At 41.6% G+C, this 22511-nt stretch overlaps 1 protein-coding gene across 1 annotated transcript; it reads left to right on the forward strand.

Moving 5' to 3' along the window:
• Window positions 1-559: 559 nt before the first annotated feature.
• ap1s1 (adaptor related protein complex 1 subunit sigma 1) lies at window positions 560-21463 on the forward strand. Its single transcript, XM_014207193.3, has 5 exons — window positions 560-756; window positions 11240-11418; window positions 15090-15198; window positions 18505-18642; window positions 19159-21463. The coding sequence occupies exons 1-5, from the start codon at window positions 754-756 to the stop codon at window positions 19204-19206; spliced, it is 477 nt and encodes a 158-aa protein (XP_014062668.1). The 5' UTR covers window positions 560-753; the 3' UTR covers window positions 19207-21463.
• Window positions 21464-22511: the final 1048 nt, after the last annotated feature.

A 22511-nucleotide genomic window follows, 5' to 3' on the forward strand; every position in this document is an offset into this window, starting at 1 on the left:
CAGAAATATAGGTTTTAATTCATATAAATATACAATAAAATATGCCCCACTAGGTGACATAAGCTGTCTGTAACCTACCTGTTGTGGTTGCAGTCACTTTAGGCAACAGAGTAGGCCTAAATGTAATATTTCAAGCAATTATGTGTAGAGCATATGATAAAACTGGCATGCTAAATTGTGCAGAAATCTATAAAAATCTCTATCTTGCTGACTGAACGCACACTTTTTGGCCATCACCCCGTAAGAACTCAGTTTCCATGGAAACCACATCGGCCGTCTTGTCATGGCAACAACATCCGAAAATACTGTACTGGTGCGAGAGACACATGCCCCCCATCCTCCAAGAATCTTAGAGCACCACAAATCAGATTTCTAATTTAATATAATCAACTCCTAAACTCAAACGAAACAGCGTTGTGTCTACATACATGTTTAGTTTTAGTTATGAAATTGTTTGAAATAGACGTAGTAGATCTAACGAGTTCGCCTCGGTTGGCTTTGTTACGAAACTGACTTTACCGGTTGCCTCAAAATGCGCAATGCGCATGTTCACTGAGGAGGGGAACAGCTGACGTCTGTCACCGGAATCGCTCCTACTAGCTAGCTAGTTGGTTGAATGGGTTGCTCGCTCGAGCCGTAGTATTCTGAAACAGACATGGAATGTTGACGTTTGCTGTGTTTAAAACGAAAAGGAAAATCAAGTAATTCATATACGAAGATCCAAGTTAATATTTGCGTTGTGAACCTGATAAAATGGTAAGTAATTTCGCCATAAAAAGAGATGAATAGCTAAAACCCAGCCGTCTAGCTCATTACCTTAGCTGCAAGCAAGGTGTATGGTTTCAGGAAGCAGAGTGAAGCAAGCTGGTTGGCCACCTGTGTTTGCTAGCAAGGTAAAGTGGCTAACGCTAACACAGCTACAGGTACAGTAGCCAACTTGTTTGCTAGTGGACAGGCCGCACATTAGAGTTTTGCCTAGTCTAAATTCTAACTTCGCTAGCAAGATGTATGTTGAGCTCACTAGCTAACAAGTTATCTTCGAAGGTAACCTTACATAACTAAGCCTTTTGACATTTGCTTAGCTAGCCAGATGTCGTGATTAGCCAAATAGCTGGCATGCTAGCTGGTTTGTTTGCTTACAACGAAATGTACATTTGAACTAGGTAGTTTGACATGTTCCTCGGGTTACTGTCATTGTTACTGTGTACATAGTTGGCGTTAACAGCTGTAAAGTTGGCTGTTGACTGCCTACACGTTGCAGATAACTCTGACCCTCAACACTGACCCTGCACTAACTACATTGATACAATCAATGATCGATGTGTATTGATAAAATGGTGTTAAACTATTCAGACACCCCTTTCTCTTTTGCTGATCTGGTTGTCAGTCAGTTAGTTAGGCTGCCTCTTGTATTGCTGCCTGTTTACTGCACCTTTACTGTGGACAAAATGATAAACTGTTGACTATTAGACAAATGCCACCTTTGTCAACTTGAAGGGAGTCCAATCAAAACGCATATTTTGACCAATGGGTAAAATAATATTTTAAGTGTGTGGATAATCCTTCAAGAAAACCAATGGTCCAAACCTCATGTCTCTATCACAATCTGTTAAAAAGCTATTGATTGGAGTTTTTGCTGTCCTACAAGGGTCGGAATTAGGGTGACTAAATCAATGGAGGCCAGAGAAAAAAAAGTGTTCAAATATCAGGAAAATTGCATCGAGTCAGCTGGGCTGGATTCTGGTCATGAATTAAGGCTACTGGTTACCCGACAGGCTAACTTTACCATTGAACTCATCTTTCTTCTCGAATCGGCAGAGTTAAGATGGATATCGATTTTGATACCACATGCAGTTTTTTCATATTTTACCATATGATTTTCATTTTAATACGAAATTCCTCTTTTTCAAGATTTCTCAGAAAAACAAGCGTATCTCTTGTGAAATGTCAACGGCGCACTGAGTGTATACCAAGCTTTTTATTTTCTTAGCCTATTACGTTTAATTCAGTTTGTCATGCGAATGTTTTTTATTTTATTTATTTTTTTGACCCACGGTAACAACTTGGAAGACCACAAAATGTAAAATCCTCAGAAGTTGTTACAAGAAACCTGACCGCTATGTCAACAGAGCTCGGTGCTAATTATCAGATGTATTAAGTTACGAAATCCAACTTTCTGCATATAGTGTTAATGATATGTTAGAGAAAGACCCCACTGAACAATTCACAACATGAATCCTCATATTTGTCTTGGTAAAATGTATTCTAGAACATAAGGATCTGAAATGTCATCACCAAATCACTTTTCACTATGGACAATGTGTGGACAACCTGCAACTTGGTAAATACTACCTACACTCCCTTCCTTCACCAGTACTCTCCAATATAGGGAATTGCTGTCCTCACCAATGTCCTACTACAAAACATCAAACCCCTTCCATGTCTTCTCCTTCTCTCTGTCAGATTAACACTAGAGAGAAAGCACTGAGTGGGTTTGACTGTAAGTAAAGTGGAACTAGCAAAGCAGTTGACTGTGAATTGATTGGCGTCAGTAGAGTTTGTCCAGTTCTGTGTTTTTAACCTAAAATCATGTGTAGCTCAGCTTTGCATCTATGTTTCGTGGTCACCAACTAAATAGCTAACAAGCCAGAGTGACGATCTGTTTGTACTATCATGTCAACTCCTTGTTTGGCATAACAATGAGTGACAAGGAGTTGGCATGATTACGCTACAGACTCCCACTTGCTGTCATTCATATTTGATTACCGGTACTATACTAATATTTGTGGTTGGCTGGCCATTGCTTCTTGAAGAGGGATGGTTTGTACCAATATTTGTCTTTTAGACATACTGTACATAGTCCTGTATACTGTGTTAGCTAAGTTGAATAGTGTTAGCCTGGTCTCAGATCTGTTTGTGCGGTGTGACAATGACCATAGGAGTTGGCAAGACAGCACAAACAGATCTTGGCCCAGGCTAGAATACGGTGGGTCCTTTGACCATAGGAGTTGGCAAGACTGCACAAACGGATCTGGGCACAGGCTAGAATATGGTTGGTCCTTTGACTGCTTTATAACTAAGTAGGACTGCTGCTGCTAAATCACATCACATTGTAGGATCTGACACAGATGAGCTTAAGCATAATCTCCCAAAAGGAAGCTAGTCTATTCTTATGCACATCATGGCCTTCTTTACTTCACACTCCCTTGTCACATGTCCCCCTCTCCTCTCTTCTCTCAATTCCAATTCAAAGGGGCTTTATTGGCATGGGAAACACATGTTTACATTGCCAAATCAAGTGAAATGGATAATAAACAATAAAAAATGTACACTAAACATTACACTTCCAAAAGTTCCAAAAGAATAAAGACATTTAAAATGTCATTATGTGTATATATACAGTGTTGTAATGATGTGCAAATAAACATAAATATAAGTTGTATTTACAGTGGTGTTTGTTCTTCACTGGTTGCCCTTTTCTTGTGGCAACAGGTCACAAATCTTGCTGCTGTGATTGCACACTATAGTATTTAACCCAATAGATATGTGACTTTATCAAAATTTGATCTGAGGGAATCTGAGGGGAATATGTGTCTCTAATATGGTCATACATTTGACAGGAAGTTAGGAAGTGCAGCTCAGTTTCCACCTCATTTTGTGTTCAGTGTGCTCTCCTGGCTCTTGAGAGCCAGGAGAGCTATGCTCACTGATTCTGTACATAGTCAAAGATGTCCTTCATTTTGTATCAGTCACAGTTAGGGTTGCATAGGGTCGGAAACTTTACGGTAAATTTCAGGTAATTTTCCATGGGAAGTTAAGCCCGGATATTTGGGGAATTTTGCTTAAATTCATCAAAAAAGTTAGCTTATAACAGTGAACCTTTTTTTTGTGGGATAACCAAGGCATTTCTAGGTCTTTTGGCATATTTTGGTTAAACTATCCCCAATTGAATGGAATTGCAACCATCTGCATGCACAGTGCATTCTTCCATCACATGTACAGCTGATTCTCACGATCTTGCACACTAATAAGATGCTATTGAGCCCACGCTACTACACTGTCTGAGCTAAGGACTACATGCTTTCTGGTAAGTTCTGATTACAATACTGGGTAGGGTGAATATATTTTATATGACTTACATGATTTTTTTGTTAACTAGTAAATGGTAGTCTACAGCAAAGTGTGTTTAAATCACTTCTAACGTGTTAACAATTTCTGCTAGTTATTTTTTGCTACCATGTGGGGTTTAGCTTGCTTGAGCCTGCTAATTGTGGCGTGTTAATTCACCTGTTTCCATACATGTTTCATTTTAAAACATTTATTTTGCAAAGAAGTTGTTTAATCTAACTGCTTAACTATTTATCTGTACATGGAATGTTATTTTTATTTTTTTTACTCATTTTTTTTCTAATCCTTTTCAGGTAAATTCCACAGGCACTAGCTGATGTGTAGAGACATTTCACTGCACCTAATGTAGACGGAAAAGCTGTGTACATTTGCAAATACTGTGCCAAATCATATGTGAAGAGTGCAGCAAAGATGCAGAATCATCTGGCCAAGTGCATAAAGTTCCCTCAGCGCTCACAACAAGCAACCTCTGACAAAAGTCCTTCTGCTAATTTTCCCCTCGAATAGAAGTAATCTGACACCTTATCAATAGCAACAGCTCATGGTCTTCCTGGAATCAGAAGTTTTTTTCACTCAATGAAGGAATGTAGTCAGAGAAATGCGGATGAATGTCTTGCTTGAGCTGTGTATGCAACTGGTTCACCGCTGATGCTCACAGGCAATGTGTATTGGAAGAGATTTCTGAATGTTCTTCCCCCAGCATACACCCCTCCCAACCAGACATGCTTTATCTACTAATTTGCTGGATGCAGAGTTCAACAGAGTTCAAGTGAAGGTCAAGCAAATCATAGAGAAAGCAGACTGTATTGCAATCATCTCTGATGGGTGGTCGAATGTTCGTGGGCAAGGAATAATTAACTACATCATCTCCACCCCTCAACTGGTATTCTACAAGAGCACAGACACGGGACAGCAGACACACTGGTCTCTACATTGCAGATGAGCTGAAGGCAGTCATCAATGACCTTGGACCACAGAAGGTATTTGCACTGGTGACAGACGATGCTGTGAACATGAAGGCTGCTTGGTCTAAAGTGGACGAGTCCTACCCTCACATCACACCCATTGGCTGTGCTGCTCATACATTGAATCTGCTCCTCTTCAAGGACATCATGGCATTGAAAACAATCGATACACTCCACAAGAGAGCCAAGGAAATGGTTAGGTATGTGAAGGGTCATCAAGTTATAGCAGCAATCTACCTCACCAAGCAAAGTGAAAAGAATAAGAGCACCACATTGAAGCTGCCCAGCAACACCCGTCAGGGTGGTGTTGTCATCATGTTTGACAGTCTCCTGGAGGGGAAGGAGTCTCCCAGAAATGGCCATATCACAGTCTGTCGATATGGGCAGGCCCATCAAGGGGATCCTACTGGATGATTTATTTCGGGAGACTGCTATACAGCCTGAAACTCCTGAAACCTATAGCAGTAGTCATTACGCGGAATGAGGGAGACAATGCCATCCTGTCTGATGTTCAGACTCTGCTTGCAGATGTAAGAGAAGAAATCCGTACTGCCCTGCCCACTTCACTGTCGCTCCAAGCAGAGGAAACTGCAGTTCTGAAATACATCAAAAAGCGTGAAGACTTCTGCCTGAAGCCCATACACACCGCAGCTTACATGTTGGACCCCAAGTATGCTGGTAAGAGCATCCTGTCTGGTGCAGAGATCAACAAGGCCTATGGTGTCATCACTATCGTATCTCGCCACCTTGGCCTGGATGAAGGCAAGGTTCTTGGCAGTCTGGCGAAGTACACTTCCAAGCAAGGGCTTTGGGATGGAGATGCAATATGGCAGTCGTGCCAACATATCTCATCAGCCACCTGGTAGAAGGAACTTTGTGGATCTGAGGCTCTTTCCCCTGTTGCCTCCATCATCCTCCAAATCCCACCAACATCAGCCGCCTCAGAGCGCAACTGGTCCTTGTTTGGGAACACACACACCAAAGCACGTAACAGACTGACCAACACAAGGGTTGAAAAATTAGGCAAATAGGCAAATATGAGGCTTTTTGAGCCTGACAACGAGCCATCCTCAAGAAGGTTGGAAAGTGACAGTGAAGATGAGGCTTCAGAGTCGAATGTTCAAGAGGTGGACATTGAGGAGGTCCAGGGAGAAGACAAGGGAAGCCTGAGAGGAAGAAAGTCTAGAAACTAAAGCTTTGGTTATCATTGTACAGATGTATGTTTAAAACGTTTTTGGGAGATGCGGTGGATCATTGGGAATCATCAATATTCCCTTTTGTTCCATGAGATCATCCCATGTGAAGAGTCAACTCATTTAATTAAAGTTCAATTTGTAACTAAATAGTTTTTTACATTTCTTTTGGAAGGATTTAATCATTTGCAATTATGTCTACTTATGATAAGGTAAAAGGTTTGTTTCTGTCTCCATATGATATAGTAAATATATCCAATGCAAAAAACATCTACATTTAAATGGTATTAAAAGTAATTTGCATGTTTTCCTGTTAATTCCCATGGAAAGTTTCCACCTCTGAATATTCCCCAAAATGTGAAACCCTAGTCACAGTGGTCAGGTATTCTGCCACTGTGTACTCTCTGTTTAGGGCCAAATAGCGTTCTAGTTTGGTCTTTTTTTTTTTTTTGTAAATTCTTTCCAATGTGTCAAGGAATTATAATTTAGTTTTCTCATGATTTGGCTGGGTCTAATTGTGTTGCTGTCCTGGGGCTCTATTTGTGTTTGTGAAGAGCTCCAGGACCAGCTTGCTTAGGGGGCTCTTCTCCAGGTTAATTTCTCTGTAGGTGAAGGCTTTGTTATGGAATGTTTGGGAATCACTTCCTTTTAGGTGGTTGTAAAATTGGACGTATCTTTTCTGGATTTTGATAATTAGCGGGTATCGGCCTAATATTTTTGCAGAATTCTGCATGCAGAGTCTCAATTTGTTGATTGTCCAATTTGTGAATTCTTGGTTGGTGAGCGGACCTCAACCATAAAGGGCAAAGGGTTCAATAACTGATTCAAGTATTTTTACCCAGATCCTAATTGGTATGTTGAATTTTATGTTCCGTTTGATGGCATAGAAGGCCCTTCTTGCCTTGTCTCTCAGATAGTTCACAGCTTTGTGGAAGTTACCTGTGGCGCTGATGTTTAGGCCAAGGTATGTATCGTTTTTTGGTGTGCTCTAGGGCAACGATGTCAAGATGGAATTTGTATTCGTTTTTTGGAACACAGTTATTTTTGTCTTACTGAGATTTACTGTCAGAGCCCAGGTCTGACAGAATCTGTGCGGAAGATCTAGGTGTTTCTGTAGGCCATCCTTGGTTGGGGACAGAAGAACCAGATCATCAGTAGACATTTGACTTCAGATTCTAGTAGGGTGAGACCAGGTGCTGTCTCACCCCGTCCCTGTGGAAAGGTTTTTGACAATTTTAACTGCACACTTGTTGTTTGTACATGGATTTTATAATTTCATATGTTTTTTTCCCCCCAACACCACTTTCCATCAATTTGTATAGCAGGCTCTCATGCCAAATTGGATAGAAAGCTTTTTTGAAATCAACAAAGCATGAGAAGACTTTGCCTTTGTTTTGGTTTGTTTGTCAATTAGGGTGTGCAGGGTGACTGGTCTGTTGTATGGTAAATTGGTAAAAAGCCAATTTTGATATTTTCTCAGTACATTGTTTTCGCTGAGGAAATGTAGAAGTCTGCTGATAATGATAATGCAGAGGATTTTCCCAAGGTTGCTGTTGACGCATATCCCACGTTAGATATTGGGGTCAAATTGGTCTCCACTTTTGTGGATTGGGGTGATCAGTCCTTGGTTTGAAATATTGGGGAATATGCCAGAGCTGAGGATGATGTTAGAGTTTAAGTTTACCCAATTGGAATTTGTGGTCTGTATATTTTATCATTTAATATACCATCAACCCCCAGCAGGCCTTTTTGGGTTGGAGGGTTTGTATTTTGTCCTGAAGTTCCTTCAATGTAATTGGAGAATATAGTGTGTTCTGGTAGTCATTAATAGTTGATTCTAGGGTTTGATCATGTATGTTATAGAGCCAAAAGGATTGTACAAGTGGTTTATCCATACATCTCCGTTTTGGATAGATAACTCTTAGTGTTTGTTTTAGAGTTTTCCAATTTACCGGAAGTGGTTAGATTCTATGGATTCTTCAGAGCTGATTTCTGATGTGCTGTTCCTTCTTTTTCCGTAGTGTATTTCTGTGTTGTTTAGTGATTCACCATAGTGAAGACGTAGGCTCAGGTATTCCGGGTCTCTGTTTTTGGTTGGATAGGTTTGTACATTTTTCTTAGGTTTTTGCATTCTTTATCAAACCATTTGTCATTGTTGTTCATTTTCTTAGGTTTTCTGCTTGACATTTTTAGATTTGATAGGGAAGCTGAGAGGTCAAATATACTTTTTAGGTTTTCTGCTGCCTTCACTATTACAGTGAAACATTTTGTCCAGGAAATTGTCTAGAAGGGATTGAATGTGTTGTTGCCTAATAATATTTTGGTAGATTTCCACACTACTTTCCTTCCATCTATAGCATTTCTTAATATTATTCAGTACCTTTGGCTTTCATGCCTCATGATAACCACTTTCAAGCACTCCCTGTAGCCACCCTTTCCTGCTGGGCCCTCAGGTCATTTGTGTCTGAATTTATAATGTGAATGTGCGAACCTAGTCTGTCCTCTGACCACATTGCTGGTCTGTTTTGTGGGTTTGTTCCATCTGGATTGTGTGGACTAACTCTCTGAGCTCCACCATGTCTCTATCCAGCTCTGTGAATGTATCCCTGTCAATTATGGAGGAGCAGTACAGTTGTGGGATCTGTGTGTGTTCAGTCCTGGGGGGGTGACTATCCTCGTCTGCAGGAAATGTTTGAAGAGGTGTGATCAGACTCACTCAGGATGGAGGAGTCGTCACAGAGGGAGAGCTTTTCCTGCTGTGCTCTCTCTTCGATCCTATACAAGTCCAGCTGGAACTGCTTGAGGATGCCCTGGACCATTAATGTCCCAAACTTGTACACATCGACAGAGGTTGTTTTAATTTCCTCAATGTCTAGTTTCCATCCTGGGCCAATACCCTCTCTCTTGACATAGGGGTAGTGTGCCGTGCCAGGGGATGGTCTGTTTGGAAAAGTAAGTTGCTTACCTTCCTCTCTTTGTAGCAGTCAGCAAATAGTGTCTCTGGATTGTCCTTAAGGAGCTTTTTTTTGTACTTGTTCCATGCAGTGTTATTTTTTATATCCATAGGGTACTGTATTGTAATGTCGTCTGCATAGGGATAAGCCACGGGGCTTCAAAGGCCTCTGCATTTCGGTAGGGGTTGCTGTGAAACTCTCCTGCCATTGTTAGGCTCAAGAGTTTCCACACCTCTCACTTCACACTTAAAATGCAAATTGAAGTTGCAGCCAGGTCAGTTCTGTCCTAGCAGCTTGGTAGCCTTATTTATTAAGCTTTGTATAACAAAATTACCGAGAGATTGTCTTTTTTACTTTTTGGCTTCAGAAGTAGGTTCAGACTGAACATTACTCACCCAGTGTTGTATTTTTTTAGGTTGCGCTGTGTTTCTTCTGCAGGTTTTGGTTTGTTGGAAGTTTTTTTTTCTTTCTTGATAGTCCTTGGTAGTAATAGTCCATTCAGGTAATTTTGTCCAAAATCAATGTTTTGGGTATGGAATTTGGATTGAAGGTTTTGATGTTGAGGTTACTATCCTGTATAAACTATAATTGTTTTTCAAAAGGGCTTATCTACATTTATCCAACTCTAATTCTATATTTTTCTGCAGAAGAACCTCAGGGGCCCATGAGCTCACTACCTTCTCTTGCTTTCTGAAGTGTTTTTGAGAACACTCACACTGAATGCAAGTAGAATGATAGTCCTTTCAAAAGGGGACTTTCATAGATGATTTTGTGGGGGGGGGCTGATGTTAGTAGTCCAGGTTACATTAGTGTGTGTGCTACATTCGTGGCCAGGCAGTCTCTAGGAGATTGACGCTCCACCACACCACGTGGTGCCAGGGAGTTTAAAAGCAGAGATAGGAGATTGTGGTCCAGGGAGGGTCTGATAACTAGGACAAGTCCGGTGGGAGATGTAGTCTGTTACTGTACCCTTTCCCCCTTGTCAATATTAACAAGGTTGAAATGTAGATTTAGACACACATGTAGTTTAGTTTATTAATTTGACCATTAAAAAAACCCCAAAAAAACAAGCACACATAAAACTTGAAAAAGCCATACAGGCACATGAATAAAATCATTGAGGAAAGCACACAAAGTCTGGGACTTATTTCCATTGTGGTCCTCTAAGACAAGATGGCTAGACAAGATCGAACACAGTATGGCAGTGAAATAATCAAACAAAAACAGAGAAGAACATCTATCTCATCATTCCAGTTACATCATAGGGGTTATTCATATGGGCACAGAAGACATCAAACTTATTTTTAAAGCTGTCCAGAGAGGATGTTGTTTTTATAGGCAGAGGCAACTCATTAGGCCCTACTAACTTGTGACATGATAGATTGTATAAAAAGTAAGGTCTGTCCGTCCACCCCTCTCTCTCCCACTGACTCTTTCTCTCGCTCATAATCTCTTTATGCATATCTGTTGTTAATTTTTTTGTCTTTGTTCATGGAACAATATCTCTGTCCCCATCAAACTTATAATCCCCCTTTTCCTGTTTTGTGACCCAGTCCAGGTTGCTAATATATGAGACTTGCTGCACCCGCGCGAAAGCTTAAGCTCGTGTGGTGTGTCCAGTATTAGGTCTTACTGCTTACTCTCTGTTAGCCTGTGTCATCCTAATATGTGTAGGCCTACATATCACTACCTCTTTGCCCTGTCTGCTGTCCCACCACCTCCTCTCTAAATGCGTTTCATGTTGCTGTTCAGTCGACAGGGGAAGCTGCGTCTCCAGAAGTCCTCCCTACGTCCCTCTTTATGCATAACTGTCTATTTCAGTCTATTTGTTTTACCCTCTGTGTTCTGTCTGTTGTGCACACTAGTTCATCCTGAAGTTATCTGGTACTAACGTCTCCTTTCTGTATGCTATTGATCCTGTCTCCGACCCTGTCTTTCTCCCCTCCTGTTTCCTTCCCCTGTGAACTGACATTAACTCTCCCTGGTCTCCCTCCTCTAGATGCGTTTCATGTTGCTGTTCAGTCGGCAGGGGAAGCTGCGTCTCCAGAAGTGGTACACGGCCACGGCCGAGAGGGACAAGAAGAAGATGGTGAGGGAGCTCATGCAGGTGGTGCTGGCCCGCAAGCCCAAGATGTGCAGCTTCCTGGAGTGGAGGGACCTCAAGATCGTCTACAAGAGGTACTGGAATACACGCACACACAAGGGATTTTTCTGCCATTGAAATCCTTGGGCGGGCCGCCTAAGTGTTTTTTCATGGTTGTGTGAGACAGCATGTAGCTGCTACATGCTCTGTTCACACACACTTGAAAATGTGCAACAAAGGCTACTGCGTGCTTCACACAAGTGTCTGGAATTGTAGTCACACACACATACTCTCTCTCCCACTCTCTTTCTCTCACTCACACAATAATTGAATTACTTTGTTTTTTTTCAGAAGGAACTTCAATTGTGGCAAGTCGAATAAGATAAAGATGTAGAGTAGACATATAAACGGCAACGTTCACACATGACATTACCAATGTTTACAAGGTTTAGGCCTATACAAGATACATGTAAGTGACAATCAATTTCACGACGAGCCGTGCTATACAAGGTGCGGGTTTACGTGTACAACTGTTTCCATTTAAAAGCCATACTGATGCTGCTACAAAGCCGTTAGTGGCTCTCTTGGTTTTAAGAGGTCCTGAGTCTGTTCCCTAATGGCAGTACTGGCTCTTCAGTGGATGTGTAAGATCCAAAATGATTTATTTGCCCCTTACGTTTGCGCTCTTTGTAAATTTCTCCGGAGAGCCTTTTTGCTTTCTCCATTCAGTCTTACCACAGACCTGCACAACTCAAGGGTATTCAGACTTGCCCATGTGAGGGAGCCAAACCAGGCAACTACACTAAATGTTAAGACACCCCCCCCCCCCGTCTGACTAGGTACCCCCCCTTTCCCTCTACTGGTAATAATTGTGCTCAAAAGTGGTTCCAGGGGGGCATTAAAAGAGACAGACCTGTCTCTCTCACACACACACACACACACACACACACACACACAATATTACTGTGTGTGTGTCCCGACCTGTCTCCTGGCATTATCACCCACGCTGTCTTTGAGGTGTGTTTGGTATTGTTTCCCCAAAACACAGATTTAACTTTTGACCGTTGCATTCCAACTGATGCACAGTGACTCACCATTTGAACACTCATTCCACCTCCCACATCTCATACAGAAGCCATCCACACACCGCACTCGGTGTAGAAGTTGCCCATAGGATCCTACAGTAAACTACACCAGTGATTCTGTACATGCTTATCATATGCTGCACTTCCACCTGACTTACCTAACTATTTATTTGAAGTTTTTTTTAATATGTGAATCTTTTTTTGGTACTTTTAAAGTAAATGCCTGCAGTCAACTTGTGCAATCCGTTAGGAGATAAAGGAGATCGCGTTCTTCATTTCAGCTGTGCAATATTTCATTATGACGATTACTGGTAGTCCCCAGTCATGTTGTATTTGTTTACAAGCACACAACAACAAGAGAACGGAGCCTTGTGAGTCACTCACTACTGTGCAGCGTGTGCCAGGTGATCTAGTTACAGTATGGAATTCACAACGAAATGTTTGCCAGCTAGATATAATTTATGACTATTAAGTTAACTGTGAAAAATCTGCTAAAGGTTTTGCAGTTGCACATTTGGTTTGCAAACTTAGTAGCTAGGTAGCTACCTATCTAAGTGGTTACCTTCTTCCAAAGTCGAGCTTCGCTTTGTAACAGCAGAGAATCTCTTCCTGGATAAAGATCCTTGCTGTCTAACATTTTGTTTTGTGAGTAGCATTTTTTTTAAGTTACTTTATGATCTGGGATGTCCGTCCTGAAAATGGTTTAGGTCAGAGACTGTATAAAATGTTCGCAATGCGCATGTTAGCATTCTCTATGGGATTTTACATGTACTTGTTAGCATTGCTGACCTTCGTATTACATAGGCGGTGGGGTTAGAAAATAGTGCCCCTGGTGTTCTGTGTCGGTATTACAGAATATCCCGTTTATGCCACAAGGTTTCTATGACAATATGGATACCGCCCAAGCCTAGTGTTAATGTTTTGCTCTAGTGTAATTGTTTCCAACAGGAGTGTGACACTAAAGACTTGGGGTGTGCCGAATCAACAACCTCTGCATCAAGTTGGTTTGTGAGAAGGTTTTAAAGTTCCCAGTTAGCCATTCTTATGTAAACGCAAGCTGAAAAGTACCAGTGGCTTGGCCTTGGCCCCAAGTCAGGGCATGTTCGCAAAAAATGTGGCAAAGCAATTAACTATTTGTCCTGAATGCAAATGATGTTTTAGGGCAAATCCAATACAACACATTACTGAGTACCACTCTACATATTTTCAAGCATAGTGGTGGCTGCATCATGTTATGGGTATGCTTGCAATCATTAAGGCCTGGTGAGTTTTGAGGATAAAAAGAAACGGAATGGATCTAAGCACAGGCAAAATCCTAGTGTTGGTTCAATCTGTTTTCCACCAGACACTGGGAGATGAATGAACCTTTCAGCAGGACAATAACCTTAAACACTAAGCCAAATCTACACTGGCATTGCTTTCCAAGAAAACATTTAATGTTTTCGAATGGCCGAGTTAGTGTTGACTCAAATCTGCTTGGCAAGATTTATTGCAAGACTTGAATAAGCCAAGACTTGAAAATGGTTGTCTAGCAGTGATCAACAATCAATTGGACAGAGCTTAAATAATTTTGAAAAGAATGGTGGGCAAATATTGTACAGTCCAGGTGTGCAAAGCTCTTAGACTTACCCAGAAAGACTCACAGCAGTGAGCGCTGCAAAAAGGTGATTCTAATATGTATTGACTCAGGATTGTGAATACATATGTAAATTAGATATGTATTTTATGTTCAATACATTTGCTAAAATGTCTTAACATGTTTTTAATTTGTCATTACGGGGTATTGAGTGTAGATGGGTAAGGAAAAACAATTGAATCCATTTTGAATTCAGGCTGTAACACAAGAAAATGTGCATTAAGTCCAGGGCTATGAATACTTTCTGAAGGCAATGTAGATGGAAATAGGAAGAACTGAGGTAAATCTGATGGAAACTCAACAGTGCTCTCTGCGGTGTAGTGCAGTACTTGTTTCTGGCCAGGTGAGTGAGCCAAAGAGCTGACTTTGCTAATGCTCTAATACAGTGTTTCCCAACTCTGGTCCTCAAGTACCCTCAACAGCATACATTTTTGGTGTAGCCCCAGACAAAAAACACCTGATTCAACTTGTCAAGGGCTTGATGATTAGTTGACAAGTAGAATCAGGTGTGCTTGTCCAGGGCCACAGTTGGAAAACAACACATACAACCTTACACATGGTATAGTGCATAGGTCTATACACTGCATAGACTGTCATCATTAACAGCAGCATAACAAGCTTATCTTTCAGTAGTTATTAGTTGTCTAAGGGCGCGTTCAGCAGGACGCAACGGTTTGGAACGTTCAGATAGAAATATGCTTTGTAGAAGACGCATGCCCCCTATTCGTGGCATTCTATCTACGTTTGGCTGTAGAACATGGCCCTGGGTTACTGACTGGCAGGAGCTCCATGGATTCCCCCTTTTAGTTTTGAGCTGAACCTCAATGAAGAAGGTGTGGGTGTGTTGAACCTCAATAACCCAAAGACAGTGTGGGGGTTTTCTGGGTTCCTTCCTTCCATTCCGCCTCTGCATGCTGTTTGCACTAATAAGGGTGTGTGTGTGTGTGTGTGTGTGTGTGTGTGTGTGTGTGTGTGTGTGTGTGTGTGTGTGTGTGTGTGTGTGTGTGTGTGTGTGTGTGTGTGTGTGTGTGTGTACGCTCTATAGGTATGCCAGTCTGTATTTTTGCTGTGCGGTGGAGGAGCAGGACAACGAACTCATCACTCTAGAGGTCATCCACCGCTTCGTAGAGCTGCTGGATAAGTACTTCGGCAGCGTGAGTCTCTCGCGCTCTCTCTCATTCCGACTTCTTCAGCCAACTCTTTCATTATCCCTTCTTTAGCCAACTGCATTCTCTCTCTCCAACTGCTTATTTCTCACCTCCACTCTTAACTCGTTGGCTTATCATTATATTTTCCATTTCATCCTCCCTGCCTCTCTTCCATTTCATCCTCCCTGCCTCTCTTCTATTTTACTACCGGACAATCAAAGGATTTTCATGTAAGTCGATGACTCGCATCATGTGCTGTTTATTCTCACTCACTGTCCCTCTATTGATCTATTGAACTCTCCATACTCTTCTCTCCCTCCCCCAGTATTTTCCACTAGCGCTGTCTGCCGGCTATGTAGACAATTTTTAGACACATTTTTAGAAAAAGTCTGTAGAGCCCTCTCCCATTAGAATGAACGACATGCATCTTCTAGCCATCTATTGACTGGACAGGCTCCTGTCAGTCACAAAGTGAGCAATGACAGGGAAATACTGCTGGTTTGACAGTCTGCTGTCTGTCCTGCATCTCGGTAATTGTGTGTTGTGTGCGCTGTGGTTGCAGTCAAATGTATTTTCACGTCCCATAATAATGTAACGATGACTCAAAATCCACTTAGCCTATTTTCTTCTGGCACATACATTTTTGTTGCGTGCAGGGCCCGACATTAACCAATCAAGTCAATCACATGTATTTATAAAGCCATTTTTACATCAGCAGATGCCACAAAGTACTTATACAGATACCCAGCCTAAAACCCCAAAGAGAAAGCAATGCAGATGTAAAAGCACGGTGGCTAGGAAAAACTCCCTAGAAAGGCAGGAACCTAGGAAGAAACCTAGAGGAGCCAGGCTCTGAAGGGTGGCCAGTCCTCTTCACGCTGTGCCGGGTGGAGATTATAAGAGTACATGGCCATTAAGGACAGATCATTCTTCTTGATGTTCAAACGTTCATTTTAATGAACAAAAATATAAACGCAACATGTAAAGTGTTGGTCTCATTTGTCATGAGCTGAAATAAAAGATCCCAGAAATGTTCCATACGCACAAAAAGCTTATTTCTCTAATTTTGTTCGCAAATTTGTTTATCCCTTTTAGTGAATATTTCTCTAGGTGTGGCATATCAATAAGCTGATTTAAACAGGATGATCATTACACAGGTGCACATTGTGCTTGGGACAATAAAATGCCACTCAAATGTGCAGTTCTGTCCCACAACACAATGCCACAGATGTCTCAAGTTGAGGGTGCGTGCAGTTGACATGCTGTCTGCAGGAATGTCCACCAAAGCTGTTGCCAGATAATTGAATGTTCATTTCTCTACCGTAAGCCACCTCCAACGTTGTTTTAGAGACATCCAACCGGCCTTACAACCGCAGACCACGTGTAACCACACCAGCCCAGGACCTCCACATCTGGCTTCTTCACCTGCGGGATTGTCTGAAACCAGCCACCTGGAAAACAGAGTATTTCTGTCTGTAATAAATCACTTTTGTGGGGAAAAACTCATTGATTGGCTGGGCCTGGCTCCCCAGTGGGGGGGGCCTATGCCCCTCCCAGGCGCACCCATGGCTGGGCTCCTGCCCAGTCATGTGGAATCCATAGATTAGGGCCTAATTTATTTATTTCAATTGACTGATTTCCTTATATGAACTGTGACTCAGTAAAATTGTTGAAATTGTTGCATTTTATATTTTTGTTCAGTAGGGATAACCAGCAGGGTCAAATAATAATCACAGTGGTTGGTGCAACAGGTCAGCACCTCAGGAGTAAATATCAGTTGGCTTTTCATAGCCGAGTGTTCATAGGTCGAGACAGCAGGTGCAGTAGAGGGGGGGAGAGAGAGGGTTGAAACAGCAGGTCCGGGATAAGGTAGCGCGTCCTGTGAACAGGTCAGGGTTCCATAGCAGCAGGGGAGAACAGCAGCAAATGTATCAGCAGCACGACCAGGTGGACTGGGGACAGCCAGGAGACATCAGGTCAGGTAGTCCTGAGGCATGGTCCTAGGGCTCAGGTCCTCCGAGAGGGTGAGAGAGGGAGAATTAGAGGGAGCATACTTAAGATCACACAGTACACCAGATAAGACAGGAGAATTACACCAGATAAGACAGACTGGCCCTAGAGCCCCGCACATAGACTATTAGAGCATAGATACTGGAGACTGATGTTGGGGACACTGTGGCCCCGTTCGACGATACCCCCGGACTGGATTTAACCCCACCCACTTTGCCAAAGCATAGCCCCCACACCACCAGAGGGATACCAACTTACTACCCTGAGACAAGGCGGTGTATATCCCACTAAGATCTCCCCCACCACATGAGCCCGAGGGGGCACAAAACCGGACTGGAAGATCACGTCAGTGACTCGACCCACTCAAGTCAAGTATAACTATCCAGCTCCACTCCACATTTCATTCTAAATGCCTACTTTTTGCAAAATATATTTATTTTTACCAAAAAAATACATTCTTTGCAGGACAAGGATTGTCCTGAATGTCTGAATTTTTTACACCTTGCTTTTCTGGTTGGCTGGCAATTTTCACCATCCAATTATTTCAGATCTACAGGAGTGCAAGTTTCACCAATGCACAGACCGTGGCGATACGTTGGCACATGAGAATTATTAGACTATGGAATATATTAGTCAATTATTGCATTTTATCCGTGCTGGCTTTCGAAAGACTACATAAAACAAAAATACCTGTCATACCTGTATTGCAGATAGCTGAGAAAATGCCTCTTAAAAGGAAGCTTAATGTCTGTGAATGTCAGCTCTTACAGGGTTCTTTAAAGTGCACTCAAAATGTTGGTTTCCTATGTTTTATATCATATTATACAACAGCTGATGAAACTAACACTGTAAAAGTGTGAATAAAATTAGATCAGTGTTATTACCTGATTGTATTTTCAACCAGCATCAATCTACCGCTAGAATGTACCAGAGGCCGCCAAAATAGGGCTTGTGCGGCAAAAATGTCTTAACCCGGGAGAACCCTGGCCCAGGTGAACTTGGCTGGCTCCTTTTTCTATTTGGCTGGCTCCTCCATGTACTTGTGGAAAACACTGCTCTCCTCTCGCCCAAGCTTCTCTCCTTGTATATCCTCAACTATAAATGTGCTTATACTCTTCTATCGTGTAATTGGTGTAGGTTTCCTGTATATACTGTACGTAGACTGTGTCAATTCCTCTGTCTATTTTGTCTATTGCTGTTGGCACCATTTCACCAAGTCAAATTCCTGATATATGTAATTGGCGAATAAAGGTGATTCTGATTGCTCCGTGTGTGTGTGTGTGTGTGTGCATGTCCTGGCAGGTATGTGAGCTGGATATCATCTTTAACTTTGAGAAGGCCTACTTTATACTGGATGAGTTTCTGATGGGAGGGGAGATCCAAGACACGTCCAAGAAGAGTGTACTCAAGGCCATCGAACAGGCCGACCTACTACAGGAGGTAGGATTCAGATTGAAAAAACGTTAATGTCCTCAGTGAGGCAATTCATCTAGCAGCAAACACAATACATACAGACAAAATCACATTTAAAAATGGATGGCAAAGGATATATACTGAGTAAGTTGTTTTAAAATAAAATGTATGTCAAAATTAGGCTACATGTACATGAATAGGAGTGATCTCTCTAATTAAAAAGGAAAAACTCCAGCACATGGTATTCTTGATACTTTCAATAATTTGATGGATCTATTTACTACCAACGTTTCGGTCTGGCGACCTCCATCGGGTATCTACCTCACTATGGGCCCTATTCAGGCTTGAGATAAATGTATTTAACACGGACTTAAGTAAAAACATTTTTTAACTTAAGTCCATATTTTATTGACTTAAGTCTATGTTGAGTCTGTTATATAAAAGTCTGAATCGGGCCTTATGACTACCTAACCTCACTATTAATGTAGTTTTACTTGTCACCTTGTATTCTGAGCCATCTGTTCCCCGTCTCCCCCCTTACAGGAGGACGAGTCTCCGAGAAGTGTTCTAGAGGAGATGGGCCTGGCGTAGTGACAGCAGGGTACTCTGATCGCAGCACTTTTTAATCAGGCAACAGACAGGCGAAGAGACGGAGGACTTTGGGTTCCATGTGCAACAGGGTGGAGGAAATGGGGTTTGATGTGGAGGGGGTTTGGGGGAGGCTGGGAGGGGTTAAGGGCTGGGGTGGAAGCTGTTATCTAAGGTGTGTCTCAAGTGGCACCCTATTCCCTACATAGTACTCTAGGGCTCTGGCCAAAAGAAGTGCACCTTTTTTAAGTAAAAATAAGGTGTCAATTGAAATTCACACGTTGACGTTCGGGTACTGAATTCCAGACATTGCTGACATTGTTATCATGATGATGATCCACGCCCTATTTATATTAGCTCTGTGAAAATGGTGCCCCTTTTGGCCGAAAGATTTAGCTACTACTACTGTTGTATGACCCAGACTTGGGTTCAAATACTATCTGAAATTGTTCAAGTACTTCTAGCGTTTTGCTTTAGCCTGCACGGAGGCCACTCTATTGGTTCCGTTCTGCCAGGGCGCTCAATCAAGCTCAGTTTGAAGTATTTGAAATAGTATTTGATCCCCGGTCTGATTTGACCTGGGAACTTTCCCTCGAGAGGCAGTTCAGAATGAGTCTTTTTTTAATTTATTTTTTTAAGCAGGTGATGAAATCAAAACGTTTTCCCCAACAGATTACGTTTTATCAGATTAGGCTGTGTCCCAAATTGCGCCCTATTCCCTATATAGTGCACTACTTTTGACCAGGGCCCATATTGCGTAAACTTTCACCAGAGCCGTATTTAGGGAATAGGGTGCAATTTGAAGGGGACAGGGATTTGCTTTTAAATTAATGGTCGTCCAACATTTTGTATATGTACCATACGTTATGAGAATAATATAATACGTTTGCTGTTTTTAAGGGACCACATTGATTGTCTGCATTGGTGAGTTCTGTTGAACCGTAGTAGGATATGTTGTACGGGTACAAACGAAGAACACATTCTTGCCCTTTCCCATTTATGTCAATCTGAAGAATGACTCTTCCCAAATTCCGGTTCCATCCAGAATTCCATAGAATTTAGAATTCTATTTCTGCATTCCATTCCGCATCTGTTTTTCTCTCTCTCTCTCTCTATTTCCTCCATCTCTCAACCCCCTCGCTTTCTCTCGCGTATCGAGCAAGTAACCCATGGGGAAGTTTGATGTGATCTTTTAGCCTGTGTGTGGCTGTGCTAGCATGAATGTGTTTATGTGGAAAGGGCTCAATGTCATAGTATGCAATGTAGTGATGATGGTGATGATGATGATTCAGATGACACTAACCCAGGGCACAAAAATATAGGCAGAGAGGGAGAGTGTTGTTTTTGAACAGCAACGTACAACAAAAGGTAAACAAACTACTTTGACGTACACGTGACGTTTTAGAGAAATAATGGACATAGCTACCATTCCTATAACATCACACACATTAAATGTAGTACATTTTACACCGATAAAATACCCACTTTCCAAAGAGTAATAATGTTTGTCTGCAACGAGGGAATAGACCAATAGGAATAAAGTGCAACTAGGAGAGAGTTTGGCTTCAGACTGTAGACATGTATTCTTATTACCTAACTTGAGCTTTTTGATTTAAATAAGATAGGTTCCAACATTTATACTAGTGTACTACTTGCTAGTGTGCATTCCCAATACATTGCTTCACTCCAATTAGTATCAATACATAGGCTACATTCCAATATCCACACTAGCATACCACTTAGCTGGTGTTCCAAATGGCACCCTATTTAGTGCAGTTCTTTTGACCAGAGGCCCTAAATATGGAACAGGGTGTCGTTTGGGATGAAGCCTTTGGATGCATGCCCAATATATTGCTCCATTCAAAGTGGTATACTAGTATGGTCAATGGGACAGAACTATTGCTTCGTTATTAGTAGTGCGCTAGTGTGGATTATTGGAGCTGCGCCGAATAAGAAATTAGGAGATATTTTGATTCACGTTTTTTCAGGGACTCCAAAAGGGGTGTGTGTGTGTGTAGGGTTTTATTCATTTGGGATCCAGCATGAGGGGTCGGCGGCATGTGATAAATGACTATTGAACTACGGTCCAGTCATGGCACCCGCTTCCTTTTGTAGTGTACAATCTTGGCTTTGACCAGGGTTCTGGTCAAAAGTAGTGCACCATAAAGAGAAAAGGGTACCATTTGGGACGCAGACATATTATCAAAGGGAATAGTGTGAATGTAATTTTATAATGAAAATAAAATGCTTTTGGAAAGGACTTGTGTACTTGTGCCTTCTGGTTTGCTTATTGTCGTTTTTACCTTGGTTGAATGCACTGACAGTAACTTGGTCTGCATAAGAGCGTCTAGCCGCTCTTGAAAATGTAAATGTAGCTAGTTATTGTTTAAAAATGTATGTTTGTTGTGTTAACTATGAATGCCCATGCATGTTTTAACCTGTGGATTTCCATAGTAGGAAATGTCAGTCTATAGACAAAAGTTTGGACACACCAACTCATACCAGGGTTTGTCTTTATCTTTGCTATTTTCTACATTGTAGAATAATATTGAAGACATCTAAACTATGAAATAACACCTATGGAATCATGTAGTAACCAAAAAAGTGTTAAACAAATATAATTTATATTTGAGATTCTTCAAAGTCCATATTAGAGGCTGGTAACTCTAATGAACTTGTCCTCTGCAGCAGAGGTAACTCTGGGTCTTCCTTTCCTGTGGCGGTCCTCATGAGAGCCAGTTTCATCATAGCGCTTGATGGTTTTTGCGACTGCACTTGAAGAAACGTTCAAAGTTATTGACATTTTCCAGATTGACTAACCTTCATGTCTTAAGTAATGATGGACTGTCGTTTCGCTTTGCTTATTTGAGCTGTTCTAATATGGACTTTTACCAAATAGGGCTATCTTCTGTATACCACCCCTACAACACAACTGATTGGCTCAAATGCATTAAGAAGGAAAGAAATTCCACAAATTAACCTTTTACAAGGCACACCTGTTAATTGAAATGCATTCCAGGCGACGACCTCATGAAGCTGGTTGAGAGAATGCCAAGAGTGTGCAAAGCTGTCATCAAGGCAAAGGATGGCTACTTTGAAGAATCGCAAATATAAAATCTATTTTGATTAGTTGAACACTTTTTTTTGGTTACTACATTATTCTATATGTGTTGTTTCATAGTTGATGCCTTCACTATTATTCTACAATGTAGAAAATAGTACAAATAAAGAAAAGCACTGGAATGAGTAGATGTGTCAACTTTTGACTGTTAGTGTGTGTGTGTGTGTGATATACACACTACTGTTCA

Source organism: Salmo salar, chromosome 07 (assembly GCF_965601325.2).
Source record: "Salmo salar chromosome 07, fSalSal1, whole genome shotgun sequence".
In the NCBI taxonomy this organism is placed as follows: domain Eukaryota; kingdom Metazoa; phylum Chordata; class Actinopteri; order Salmoniformes; family Salmonidae; genus Salmo; species Salmo salar.

Coding starts and splice junctions, on each gene's coding strand:
- ap1s1 (XM_014207193.3), top strand. Junction 11,419..15,089: donor CTCAAGATCGTCTACAAGAG/GTACTGGAATAC, acceptor TACGCTCTATAG/GTATGCCAGTCTGTATTTTT. Junction 15,199..18,504: donor TGGATAAGTACTTCGGCAGC/GTGAGTCTCTCG, acceptor ATGTCCTGGCAG/GTATGTGAGCTGGATATCAT.